The 14472-nt window shown below is 42.0% G+C and overlaps 1 protein-coding gene across 2 annotated transcripts in view; it reads left to right on the top strand.

The window, feature by feature from the left end:
• The window catches only part of stk40 (serine/threonine kinase 40), a 99915-nt gene that overhangs the window by 21431 nt on the left and 64012 nt on the right, over nucleotides 1-14472 (top strand). For both annotated transcript variants that reach the window (XM_068011142.1, XM_068011143.1), the window contains exons 2-3: nucleotides 8678-8804; nucleotides 10300-10385. In XM_068011142.1, coding sequence (XP_067867243.1) covers nucleotides 8678-8804; nucleotides 10300-10385 — 213 coding nt within the window. The remainder of the gene's footprint in view (nucleotides 1-8677; nucleotides 8805-10299; nucleotides 10386-14472) is intronic.

Here is a 14472-nt window from a genome sequence, read left to right as displayed (position 1 = left end):
TGAAATTCTACAGGCACGGTGTAGGCATGTCCCCACAAAGGTAAAGGGTGGTACGGCCAAATCTAGAGGCCCCGGTTATCTACAAGCATACAGGGTAAGTTAAAGCAGAAAAAGAAAGCTTATGACGGTCACAAAAAACTTAATACTTCAGAAAGCTTAGAGGAGTATAGAAAGTGCAGGGGTGGAGTAAAAAAGGAAATTAGAAAAGCAAAGAGAGGACATGAAAAATTATTGGCAGGTAAAATCAAGGAAAACCCAAAGATGTTTTTATCAGTACATTAAGAGCAACAGGATAACTAAGGAAAGGGTAGGGCCTATTGGAGATGTACAAGGGAACTTGTGTGGATGCAGAAGATGTCAGCAGGGCTCTTCATGAATTTTTTGTCTCTCTCTTCACAAAGGCGAGGGATGATACAGGCATTGTAGTAAAAGAGAAGTGTGAAATATTAGATAAGATGAGCATAATGAGAGAGGAAGTACTAGAAGGTCTGAAATCCTTGAAAGTGGATAAATCACCAGGGCCGTATGGATTGCATCCCAGATTGTTAAAGGAAGCCAGGGAGGAAATAGCAGATGCGCTGAGAGTCATCTTCAAATCCTCACTGGATACGGGCGAAGTGCCAGAGGATTGGAGGTCTGTGAACATTTTACCATTAATTAAAAAGGGAGCGAGGGATAGGCGAAATAATTATAGGCTGGTCAGTCTGATCTCGGTGGTGGGTAAATTATTAGAATCAATTCTGAGAGACAGGATAAACTGTCACTTAAAAAGGCATAGATTTGTTAAGGGAAGGTCGTGTCTTACTAACTTAATTGAATTTTTTGGAGGAGTGATGAGGGTAGTGCAGTGGATGTGGTCCATATGGATTTTAGTAAGGCATTTGACAAGGTCCCGCATGGAAGACTGGTCAGGAAAATGAAAACCCATAGGATACAGGGGAATGTGGCAGGTTGAATCCAAAATTGGCTCAGTGACAGGAGACAAAGGGTAGTAGTCGACGGATGTTTTTTGCCAATGGAAAGCGGTTTTCAGTGGCATTCCACAGGGCTCAGTGTTGGATCCCCTGCTGTTTGTGGTATATATTAATGATTTGGACTTAAATGTGGGAGGCATGATTGGGAAATTTGCTGATGACACAAAAATTGGCTATGTAATTGATAGTGAAGACGATAGCTGTAGACTCCAGAATTATATCAATGGTTTGGTTGAGTGGGCAGAAAAGTGGCAAATGGAATTCAATCTGGAGAAGTGTGAGGTAATGCATTTGGGGAGGGCAAACAAAGCAAGGGAATACAAAAAACAGGAGGATATTGAGAGCGGTAGAAGAAGTGAGACCTTGAAGTGCATGTCCACAGGATAGGTAGATAGAGTGGTGAAGAAGGCATATGGAATACTTTGTTTTATTGACCAAGGTATAGAATATAAAAGCAGGGAGTAATGCTGGAACTGTATAAAATGCTGGTTAGGCCACAGCTGGAATATTGCGTACAGTTCTGGTCACCACATTACAGGAAGGACAAAATTGTTCTGGAGAGAGTACAGAGGAGACTTGCAAGAATGTTGCCAGGGCTTGAAAGTTGCAGCCAAGAGGAAAGTTTGGATCGGTTAGGGTTGTTTTCCTTCAAACAGAGGAGGCTGAGGGGGAACTTAATTGAGGTGTACAAAATTATGAGGGGCCGAGATAGAGTAGACATGAAGGACCTGTTTGCCCGAGCGGAGAGGTCAATTACCGGGGACACAGATTTAAGGTGATTGGTAGAAGGATTAGAGGGGATTAGTGAGGAAAAACCTTTTCACCCAGAGAGTGATGTGTGTCTGGAATTCACTGCCAGGAATGGTGGTGGAGGCAGAAACCCTCAACTCATTTAAAAGGTGCCTGGACATGCACCTGAAGTGCTGTAACCTGCAAGGCAAGGCTATGGACCAGGTGCTGGAAAATGGGATTAGATTGGGCAGCCAGTTTTTTTTCGGCTGGTGTAGACATGATGGGCTGAATGGGCCTCCTTCTGTGCCATAATTTTTCTATCATTAAACTCCAGTAGAAGTTTACAATTCTTGGTCACATTTTAACTAGTGGTAACTGCAGATTGTGTGCCTTCTAGCAAGGAAACCTGGTGAGCCCGATATCACTGGTTGATCTATCCCATTGTCTCTTCTGTCTTTGCAATCTATGTGTTCTGTGCTGTGAGCCTAGATCTTTCCCCTAGTTCTATTGTAATTTGAAAATTGTAAAGAATTTTCTGGTACTGACCTCTAAACATTGATTTGGAGAATTGATGCTGTTAGTTGAATTCTGTTGAAGGATTTGTAGCAACAATACTCGAATGATGCCAAGGATTGGAAGACTTGAGTTATGTGGACAGGCTTGACAAACTGGAGTGGTTCTTAAAGCAGAAAAGGTTAAGGGGAGATTTGATGGGCAGAACATAATTGCTCTGGAGAGAGTACAGAAGAGATTTACAAGAATGTTGCCAGGGCTTGAAAGTTGCAGCTATGAGGAAAGATTGGATTGGCTAGTGTTGTTTTCCTTAGAACAGAGGAGGCTTAATTGAGGTGTACAAAATTGAGGGGCCTAGATAGGGTAGACAGGAAGGACCTGTTTCTCCTAGTGGAGAGGTCAATTACCAGGGGGCACAGATTTAAGGTGATTGGTAGAAGGATTAGAGGGGACATGAGAAAAAACGTTTTCACCCAGAGGGTGGTGGGTGTCTGGAATTCACTGCCCGGATCGGTGGTGGAGGCAGAAACCTTCAACTCATTTGAAAGGTACCTGGACCTACACCTGAAGGTAACCTGCAAGACTATGGAGCAGGTGCTGGAAGGTGGGATTAGATTGGGCAGCTAATTTTTTAGTCCGCGCGGACACGATGGGCTGAATGGCCACCTTCTTTGCTGTAACTTTTCTATGCTTCTGTGTTCAAAATCATGAAGGATTTTGACAGAATAGATGGGGAGAAACTGTTTCCACTGGCAGGAGGGTTGGTAACCAGAGGACACAGATATAAGGTAATTAGCAAAAGGACCAGAGATGATGTGCAGATGTTTTTTTTACATAGTGTTATTAACTGGCTGGCACTTTCTGGAAGCATGGTGTGAGCAGATTTAATAATATTCAAAAGGAAATTGAATAAATATTTCAAGGAGAAATTTGCATGGCTATGGGGAAAGTGTCTGGGAGTGGGACTAATTGGATAGCTGAGAAGAGCTGCCACAGGCACTATGAGCCAAATGCGCTGTATCATTTGACGATTGTTAAAACTTGTCCCTTTTCCTCCTCTTGTCATTGACAGATCGCCACCTGTGCATTTCTGGCATTTTGTGGCTTCATTTCATTTTTGTATTTGAAGTCTTTTTTTTACCTTTGATCAGTTTCAATAACTACCGTAACCAGTTGATTTTACCTTCTGTCCTCATTTGAAAATATTATTTTTACTTAGCTATTTTTTATTTTCTAGACTGCTGATTCTTGCTCCTGTGCTATTCTATAATTGACTGGGTATGTGATGTCTGGATAGTTCAGATTCCATTCCTCCTCCCTGCAGGCTAGTACCTGGTTTCCAAAGCACAAATCACTAAAATTCCTTGACTACACTTAACATCTTGCCTGCAGTTCAGATGCAGTGTCACTGACCTGAAATGTTAACTCTGCTTCTCTCTCCACAGATGCTGCCAGACCTGCTGAGTATTTCCAGCAATTTTTGTTATTTCACTAAAATTCCTTACTATTCCTATTTCTAGTAAAATACTGCACAAGGTTATTCACCTGTGCATGTTCTAGAATAGAATCATAGAAACTTAACAGCGCAGAACGAGGCCATGTGGCCCATTGAGCCTCTGCTGGCTCTTTGAAAGACCAGTTGTGCTTAGACTTACATCCCTGCCTTTTGTCCGTGACTCTTAAGTTCCTCATCCTCAACTCCCTTTTTAAAATTATTATTGGAATCAGATTCGACCACCTTTTCAGGTAGAAGGTTCCAGATCCCGACAACTGAGTGAGTGAAAACATTTCTCCTTGTCTCCCCTCTAGATCATTTACCAATGATCTTGATTCATTGGCTTCTGTTTGTTGACCCACTTGCCAGAGGAGTAGAGTAGATATAGAAAAACTACCAAAACATTTATGAAGCAACAAAATTTACAGTGCTTCGTTCTTGAAACACGAGCAACTGCAAATGGTATTCAGTGTTTTAAGCTTCAGGAGAAGTTATACTAGCAGCAGTTTACGTGATTTAATTCCATAATTTGAGGAAAAAATACAGTGAGTCAGAAGGGCTGCTTTAACAGTGTGAAGCTTACTGCAGTTTGCACAAAACAGGTGCTAGCGTCCTGCTGACTTTTAAACTATACAGCTGTGTTTTTTTGTGTGAATACAGTGCAGCCTGACTGATGGAATTTATCCCACTGCTCTGTTGAGTAGAAACTATGAATTATGCATTAAAGTATGGAGCAGTTGCGGGTTCTATATTCTACTTTCCCAGCATTGTCCTTGCCACCCTCCGATTTCCCCATCCTTCCTGAACTTCAAAGTTTGGACAATGAGATGCCTGTATTCTGGTCTGCACTATACTTTTGCTTTCCCATCCATGTTAATCTTCCTATTGTCAATGCATTGAATCAGAACCCTCATCCTTTCCACCCCATCACCCACTTTCTCGTCCTTGGACAAGTATGTCCTGTACACAAAAAGCAGGACAAATCCAATCCGGCCAATTACTACCCTATCAGTTCTACTCTCGATCTTCAGTAAAGTGATGGAAGGGGTTTTCGACAGCGCTATCGAGCGGCACTTGCTCAGCAATAACCTCACTCATGCACAGTTTGGGTTCCGCCAGGGCCGCTCAGCTCCTGATCTCATTACAGCCTTTGTCCAAACATGGGCAAAAGAGCTGAACTCCAGAGGTGAGGTGAGAGTGACTGTCCTTGACATTAAGGCAGCATTTGACTCAGTGTGGCATCAAGGAGCCCTCGCAAAACTGGTGTCAGTGGGAATCAAGGGGAAAATTCTATGCTGGTTGGAGTCATACCGAGCACAAAGAAAGATGGTTGTGGTTGTTGGAGGTCAATTATCTCGGTTCCAGGATAACACTGCAGGAGTTTCTAGGGTAGTGTCCTAGGCCCACCCATCTTCAGCTGCTTCATCAATGACCTTCCTTCAATCGTAAGATCAGAAGTGGGGCTATATCGCCGTTCCTTCACTGTCACTGAGTCAAAATCCTGGAACTCCCTTCCTAACAGCACTGTTGGTGTACCTGCACCCAAGGACTTGCAGCGGTTCAAGAAGGCAGCTCACCATCACCACCTCGAGGGCAATTAGAGATGGACAATAATTGCTAGCCAAGCCAGTGATGCCCACATCCCATGAATGAATAAAAAAAAAAACTCTGGCCTTCCTCCCTTCAGCTGCCTTATCCTATTGTCTTGAATTCCTTCCCTAAACTTCTTTGCTTCTCCTCATCTCATCCTTTAATGCATCAAAACCAGGCTTTTGCTTACCTCTCCCCTACTTTCTCATCTTGACTAGGCTCCTGTTCTTCATTCCTTCTAACTTCATTTTCCTTCTCTCCCATTCTATGCCTCCCATCTATCAAGTAGCTTGAGATGTTTCTATGTTGCAAATAATACATAAATACAAGTGATTTTGTGATGCTTACTAGGTGTCAAAATGAGCATGTGGATGCAATGGTTTGTGACCAAGGTTCTTCTTTCTTTCTTTTGGGCCTCCTTATCTCGAGAGACAATGGATACGCGCCTGGAGGTGGTCAGTGGAGTGACCTCTCCATGGCGCATGCCTGGCTGCTGAATTTTGCATCAGCTATTGGAAGTTTAGCTTCTTAGCTAGTAATGAGTAACAACCTGATTTAGGGAAAGATACTTTTAAAATGGTGCTGAACTTGCATTGTATAATACTATTCTGTTCAGTGTCTTGGAATTAAGCCAATTTGGCTCTATGCCAGAACTTCTCACCTTTTGGGCAAAGCTAAAACTCTGATCTGTCTTCTGCCACTTAAGTTGGGTGGAATGAATGATCTCAGCTTGCCCAGCAGTTGGAAGAATTGGAATTCCTGCTGATGAGTGCTATAGTTATGTCTGATGGAAAGTGCACTTGTGGGGGAGCATCAGATTATGGCAGGATTGCCCTCTTTGAACTAATAACCACCAACACTCGCTGTCTTGTCTTGCACCTGAAGAATAGTCACTTGGGTCAGATGGAAAGGGTGACTGGGCTGCTCGAATTAAACGGCAGCAGGAACTTGGGGGGCAGGGGAGGAGAGAAGAGTGGGAGGGCGAGACTCCAGGTTTCGTTGTTGCTACTCTAATAAATGTGTATAGCAGGACGTGACACACCCTTCACCTACCCTGAAACATTCTGCTGATCAGGTGTATTAATACATCATTTGTTTTGAAACTAAATAGTGTGATTATGCGGGAATAAGCAGGTCATTTTTGAGAAACTTTCTGCTATTTGTTTGGAAATTTAAATGAGTTTATTCACTGTTGTCCTTGTGAAATAAATGACCAAATGATGCCTCAACTGCCTTAACATCGGTGGTTACCCTATGAACTTGAATTGGGATATCAAAGTGAGGTTTGTACTGTAGTATGTGTGAGCTTGATTAAAGTCTTTAGCACCAGAAAACAAGACCAATACTAGAGCCAACTGTTGGTCTGCAGTGGAAAAATCATTGCTTTGTATATAAAACTAAAAATATAATTACTGTACCCAATATTTATGGATGTTGCATTTTTATTGAGCTGTGTGTTTTAGTGCAGATACAGGTTTATTGACCCAGTTACACTGCTCTGTTGCTGAATGTATTGGTCCATCTTTGAATTTTTACTGAAACAAGCGTGAAGCTAGAGTCATTCCACCAGCTCCTCAAAAGTGATCTCACCACTTCCTTAAATGTGACAATGTTGCATTGGTGCTAAGATTGCAAGCATAACCTTTATAAATTGTAATGTAATTTTGGACATGAAACCTTCACATGTTTGCAAAGGTGTACTGATATTGTAAGAAGCATATGATATTCTTAGCATGTTGTCTTCTCTTTGAATTACTGAAATGGAGCATACAGTAAGGTTTGTTTCATATCAAGCTTCTTAAAATTGAAGAGCAAAATAGCATCAATGAGTTCTAAAAATGTGAAGAATACTTCATCTATCCAAGAGGAGCTGGTTGAAGAACTGTATCACCCACTAGTTTCTCTCCCTTTCTCCCTTCCCCTCGTACTCACTTTCTCCCATATGCAATGCAGACTCTGAAAAGCTACCACTGAATTGGGAACTGGGACAAGAAAAAATGTGGCAAAACTGTTGTCATGTAGAGGAGGATTTTTTATAACTCCCATTTTCTTAATGAGGTTTCAATGTTAATTAGGTGTTTCAAATATAGTGTGCTTCACAGTTTATATTTGGTACATTCATTTCCTCTAGTAATGCCCTTTAATTGTTTGTAGACTTGTGTTGCTGTTCTACAAACTTGAATGCATACTCCCAGTTACATATTTTTTAATCCTTTTGAGGAGAGGTGTACTGTCTTGGGGCTGAGGTTTTAGAATGTGGACAGCCTGAACTTGCATTTAGTTGCTCAAAGACTTCCACTCCCTGTCCAGGGTTGCTAGTAAAGCAGTGACAGCAGAAGTGGAGTCACCAGCACGATCCAGAGAGAGACTGAGCCAGCTGTGTAAAAGGTTTGGACTGTTGTTGAATGTCAGTTTCTCTCAATCAGTCATATCCTGTTTTCATGCAAGTTGTGGTGCACTGTACGTTTTAAATCAGTGAAAACCTAACTGTTTAAAGACTTGACTGCAGTAAAATGCCATTTCAAAACTGCTGAATCTTAGTTAATCTTGAAATTGTCAAATAGGCATCTCCCAGTTTCTATTTACTTGAACAAAAATAAGTCTTGATAACTAGCTTTGAAATGACTAAGTAGGAAAGTTAACCACAGGTAATTGATGATCTAAGTTAGACGAATGAGAAATCATTTTGCTGCCATCAGCATAAGTGTTAGGTTTTGAGTTAAGGTCGTTGCAAATGTTGACTGCTGGGAGGGAAATTTTTTTGTGGAGAAAAAATTCTCTTCAGCTCGGAACACAGATCAGAGAAAAAGTCAATAAAGTATGTCGTCTCATAAGGAAACAGCAGTGTTAGGAAGAGCTGGAGTAGGCAGAAAAGGATCTAAGACAGCAAGAATCTAAAAGATGAAGGAAAACAGCTAGACACAGTTTTACTGGGAAAGCTGCTCAATGGCTTCTTCGAAGAGTAAAACAGAATGCCTTGCTGAAAGCCAGGCTTTACTTACCATTTAATTTGTAATGACATAATTCTTTGCACAGGTTTTTTTTTTAAATTCCATGAAAAAGCCCTGCCCAGTGTGATACCGAGGAGATTCTGTGGTGATTACTCACTGTTCTTCCTTTCCATGACTGGGAATTGTTGGTTGCATCATAAAAACCACCACTGCTTCTCACAGCATCAGTGCCTCTCCGTCTCGGAGCTGCCAAGTCAATTGAGTTCCTTGTAGTAGGGAATAATTCAGGTTGTATGCATCAAATAGGTATTTTTTTCACTTGTATTTTGCTAAATTAGTTAATTAGGGTCATTTTAAAATAACACTGGTCAGTTGAATCAACTCAGGCTTGGCTGATAATTAAAATTATTTGCTTTCTCTAGAGTGGAGACTGCAGGATGAAGAGGAGAGCACCAGACAGAGTAACCGGTGAACCTTCAATGCGATCCAAGGCTCTTTGTACAGGGATCTCTGGGAGCAACAGCAAAAGGGCTGGGCCGTTCATCTTGGGTGAGTTTGTTGAGTTGTAGGGTCTTTGAGGAAGAATACAGATTATAGCCATCAATTTATATTTTTCTTGGCCATTCTCTTCTGTCTCCTGCCTTGAACTTGTGCTGGGTTCAGTTCCATAGGATTTAAACCCAGAAGCACTCTTTGCCCCTTGATGCTCTTCATGAGTAAACCTAAATGGTGAGTGCTGACCGATTAATCCAGCTATAGGGCATATTCCAACCAGCGCAATCCTATCTTCACCTGGCCTAGACAATATCCAGTACTTGATTATGATCAAAAGTAGGACCCCAGGTTTTCCCCTCCCCTTCAGTAGCTTGAGTCAGAGTCTAATGCAGTGCTCAAGTAAGATCAATTTGGCATGTAGGGCATCAAACCTGGGACCTCTGGTTTCTGTGACTGGGAGACCAATTGCTATTAACAACTGAACCATCAAAGGAACTAATTAACAAAATAGTCTCAGTGCACAGGCTTAATGAAAAAATTGGCCAGAGTTTCTGCTCCTGGTCGTTACCTATTACCTTACTGAAAACTTTCACTATAATGCAGTCATCTCTGCTCTAATACCCTTGCCATCACTCAGTATCCAGACTTGTGAGCAGTGGGCACTTGGATGAGACGATTTTTAGTTGACATGTGAAAGGGGATGCTGCTTTGGCTGGGCGTTCTTCTCAAAATGCTCATTTCAGTAAACTGACACATCAGGGTGGGTAAATACATGCAGGTCAGTTCGAGCATGTGTTTTTGATGGAAGATAACCTGCTATGGTTTTAGGAGTGCAGATCTCTTTTTCCAAATAGAGGGAGTGTGCTTCCCCGAAGCTTCAGCTTGTTAAAGCAGGGAGTAGTTGAGCCCTACTGTTTTGATCTTCAGTTTGTGTAAGTGAGCAGATCTCTGCTTGGACAATAGTAGAAAAATTAGAACTTGCTTCAGAGCCCCTGAGTTAGGGAGGAGGAAAAAAATTGGCTGGGATTTCTGCTTCTACTGGCTATCCAGTGAATCCTGCTGGAAGTGTGGAGTGAGGACAGGATTAAGTTTGGATGTCCCTTGCAGTTGAGCAGCCTGTCAAACTGAGGGTCATAGAGAATTTGGGTGCCTGTAAATCCATATATGCTTTGGAAAATGGAGGAGAAAAGAAAATTTACTCTGATTAAATAATTACTTGAGCCCTTTTATTTCAAACATTCCTTGAAAAATAGCAAGCTTTGCTCTGCCTTAAAACAGATTGGAAAATGGGATTTATTCTCCAACTTGTCAGCTGCATTTTGTTTTTATGGTTTTTTGGTGACTCAAAAACGATTAGTCATTCTTAGAGCTGTTCCCAGTGGCACTTATTACACAAAATAACCTTGATTTTTAAAATGAGTAAGAAGTGCTACACATTGGGGAAGTCTTTTATGTAATTGTGAGTTAGTCATAGGCCTTCCACTAAATTGAAAGGAATCTCTGGGGTGTATGTTTTCTTTTTAAAGCAGTTTCTTTTCCTCTTGGTTAGGTCCTCGTTTGGGAAATTCGCCTGTACAGAGCATTGTTCAATGTTTGGCGAGAAAAGATGGAACAGATGATTTCTACCAATTAAAAGTGAGTGAAGAATGTCTGCCAGCATTTCTTAAAATGTCTGTTACACAGAAGAACAAATGTACTTCTATACATGCAATTATAAACTCGCCCACCAGGTAATAACATGAGAACATAAGAAGTAGGAGCAGGAGTAGGCCATTCAGCCCCTCAAGCCTGCCCTGCCATTTAATAAGAACATGGATGATCTGCCCCAGACCTCAACTCCCCTTTTGTGCCAGCTCCTCATAGTCCACAATTCCCCGATATTTTAAAAATCTTCTACCTCCTCTTTAAATACTTTCTGTGATCTCGCCTCCACAACTCTCTGGGGTAGAGAATTCCAGAAATTCCTTTGCATCTCAGTTTTAAATGTGTGTTCCCTTATTCTGTAACTAGGTCCCCTAGTTTGAGATTCCCCCACTAGTGGAAACATCTTCTCAACATCTACCCTGTCAAGCCTCTTTGGAATCTTGTACCCCTCGTTCTTCTAAACTCTAATGAATAAAGGTCTAACCTGTTTAGTTGTTCTTGATAAGTCAACCCCTTCATCCCAGGAATCAGCCTAGTGAATCTCTTTTGAACTGCCTCCAATGCTAGTATATCCTTGCTTAAATACTGGGTCCAAAACTGGACACAGTACTTCAGGTGCGGCCTCACCAACACCCTGTACAGTTGTGACAAGCCTTCCCTATTTTTAAACTCCAACTCCCGAGCAATAAAGGCCAAAATTCCATTTGCCTTTTTAATTACTTGCTGCACTTGCATGCTAACTTTTTGTGTTTCATGCACAAGAACACCCAGATCCCTCTGTGCTGCACTTTTTTGGAGTCTCTCCATTTAAATAATAGTCTGCCTTTTGATTCTTCTGACCAAAGTGCATGAGCTCATACTTTCCCATATTAAACTCCATCTGCCAAGTTTTTGCCTGCTCACTCAACCTATCTATATCCCCTTGCAAATTCCTATGTCTTCATCACAACATGCCCTCCCACCTATTTTTGTATCGTCAGCAAATTTGGGTATATTACACTCTGCCCCCTCCACCAAGTCATTCATTTAGATAGTAAATAATTGAGGCCCTAGGACTGATCCTTTTGGCACTCCACAAGTTACGTCTTTCCAACCTGAAAAAGACCCATTAATCCCGACTCTCTGTCTTCTGTGAGTTAATGAATTCTCAATCCATGCTAATACGTTACCCCCAAACCGTGAACTCGTACCTTGTGCAATAATTTTGTTATTTATATAAACAACATAGATGACTATGGGGGGTAGGATCAGTAAGTTTGCGGATGACACAAAGATTGGCCGAGTGGTTAACAGTGAGGTGGAGTGTCTTAGGTTACAGGAAGATATAGACGGGATGGTCAAATGGGCAGAAAAGTGGCAGATGGAATTTAACGCTGAAAAGTGTGAGGTGATACACTTTGGAAGGAGTAATGTGACACGGAAGTATTCAATGAATGTCCTGACACTGGGAAGTTCCGAGGAACAAAGGGACCTTGGCGTGTTTGTCCATAGATCTCTGAAGGCAGAAGGGCAGGTTAATAGGGTTGTGAAAAAGGCATATGGGACACTTGCCTTTATCAGTCGAGGCATAGATTACAAAAGCAGGGAGGTCATGTTGGAGTTGTACAGAACTTTGGTAAGGCCACAGCTGGAGTACTGTGTGCAATTCTGATCGCCACATTATAGGAAGGATGTGATTGCATTGGAGGGGGTGCAGAGGCGATTCGCCAGGATGTTGCCTGGGATGGAATATTTAAGCTATGAAGAGAGGTTGGATAGGCTTGGGTTGTTTTCGCTGGAGCAGAGAAGAGTGAGGGGTGACCTGATCGAGGTGTACAAGATTATGAGGGGCATGGACAGGGTGAATAGGGAGCAGCTGTTCCCCTTAGTTGAAGGGTCAGTTACGAGGGGGTCACAAGTTTAAGGTGAGGGGCGGGAGGTTTAAGGGGGATTTGAGGAAGAACTTTTTTACCCAGAGGGCGGTGACGGTCTGGAATGCCCTGCCTGGGAGGGTGGTAGAGGCAGGTTGCCTCACATCCTTTAAAAAGTACCTGGATGAGCACTTGGCACGTCATAACATTCAAGGCTATGGGCCAAGTGCTGGCAAATGGGATTAGGTAGACAGGTCAGGTGTTTTAATGCATCGGTGCAGACTCGATGGGCCAAAGGGCCTCTTCTGCACTGTTTATTCTGTGATCTTTTAAGTGGCACCTTATCAAATGCCTTCTGGAAATCCAAATGCCCTACATCTGCCAGTTCCCCTTTATCAACTCTGCTTATTATATCCTCAAAGAACTCGAGAGCAAATTTGTCAAACATGATTTCCCTTTCACAAAACCATGTTGACTCTGTTTGATTGCAATAAGCTTTTCTAAATGTCCCACTATTTCTTCCTTAATAATGGTCTCTAGTATTTTCCCAACGACCGACATTAGGCTGACTGGCCTATAGTTTCCTGCTTTTTGTCTCCTTCCCTTCTTAAACAGGGGTGTTACATTAGCGGTTTTCCATACTGCTGGGACCCTCCCGGAATCCAGTAAGTCTAGAATATTTCGACCAATGCTTCCACTATCTCTGCAGCCACTTCCTTTAAAACCCTTGGATGGAGGCCATCAGGTCCTGGTGACGTCTGCCTTTAGTCCCATTAGTTTGTCAAATACTTTGTCCCTTGTGATAGAGACTGTTAGAAGATCTTTCCTCCCATTAGCTCCTTGCTTATCTGATCTCTGTGGGATGTTTATAGTGTCCTCCACCATGAAGACCGATGCAAAATATTGGTTTAAATTATCTGCCATTTCCCTGTTCCCCATTATCAGTTCTCCAGTCGCATCCTCCAAGCGTCCCACGCTCACTTTAGCTGCTATTTCTTTTGAGATATTCATAGAAGCTCATGCTGTTTGTCTTTATATTTCTTGCCAATTTACTTTCATAATCAATTTTCTCCCTCTTTATTAGCTTTTTAGTCATCCGCTGCTGGTTCCTAAAAAAAAAAAATTCCCAATCCTCTGGCCTACCACTAGTTTTTGCCACTTTGTATGCCTTAGTTTTTAATTGGATACTCTCCTTGACCACCTTTGTTAACCACGGGTGGTTCATCCTTCTCATCGAGTCCTTTTTGACCAGGATAAATTTTTGCTGAGTGTTACGAAATATCTGCTTAAATGTCTGCCACTGCTCATCCTCTGACCTTCCCCTTAGTCTATTTTTCCAGCCTGCTTTAGACAACTCTTTCTTCATACCTCTGTAATTGCCCTTGTTTAAGTTAAGGACACTGGTTTGAGACCCGAGTTGCTCGCCCTCAAACTAATTTGAAATTCTACCATGTTGTGATCGCTACCCCCCTACAGGATCCTTAACTACGAGATCTCTTATTAGTCCTACCTCATTACACATTACTCGATCTAAAATAGCCTGTTCCTGGGTAGGTTCTGCAACGTATTGTTCTAAGAAACAATAATGCACTCTACAAATGCGTCTTCCATGTTACCTCTGCCAATCTGATTTGTCCAATCAATGTGTAGATTAAAATCACTCATGACAATTGTAGCACCTTTCTTGCACACCCCTGTTATTCTCCGATTTATACTTTGTCCTACAGTGAGGCAACACTTTGGGGACCTATAGTTGACTCCCACCCGTAACAACTTCCCCTTGCTGTTCCTAATTTCCACCCTAACTGATTCCACATCACTATCTATTGCACCTATATCACTACTCACCACCGCACTGATGCCTTTCTTAATTAACAAAGCTACCCCACCTCCTTTTCCTTTTTGCCTATTTTTCTGGAACATCGAATACCCCTGAATATTGGGTTCCCAGTCTTGGTCACCCTGCAACCACGTCTCGGTCATAGCTATCTAGTCATACTCGTTAATTTCTATTTGTGCTGTCAACTCATCTATCTTGTTACAAATGCTGCTGCATTCCAATGAAGAGCCTCAAGCTTTGACTTCCAAAGCAGCATTGTCACTAAGATACCAGTGTAGCTTACTGTTAGATGTGAAAGTTTTCAAACTGCATCCACTTGAATAGTGAAAGGGAGACGCAGCACAATTAAAGGTTCTACCCTTTCAAATGTATCCAAGGGAGACTATTT

This window comes from Heterodontus francisci, chromosome 31 (genome assembly GCF_036365525.1).
Source record: "Heterodontus francisci isolate sHetFra1 chromosome 31, sHetFra1.hap1, whole genome shotgun sequence".
NCBI classification, from domain to species: Eukaryota; Metazoa; Chordata; class Chondrichthyes; order Heterodontiformes; family Heterodontidae; genus Heterodontus; species Heterodontus francisci.
The sequence above is the reverse complement of the archived record's forward strand: the minus strand, read 5'-3'. Positions and strand labels throughout refer to the sequence as shown.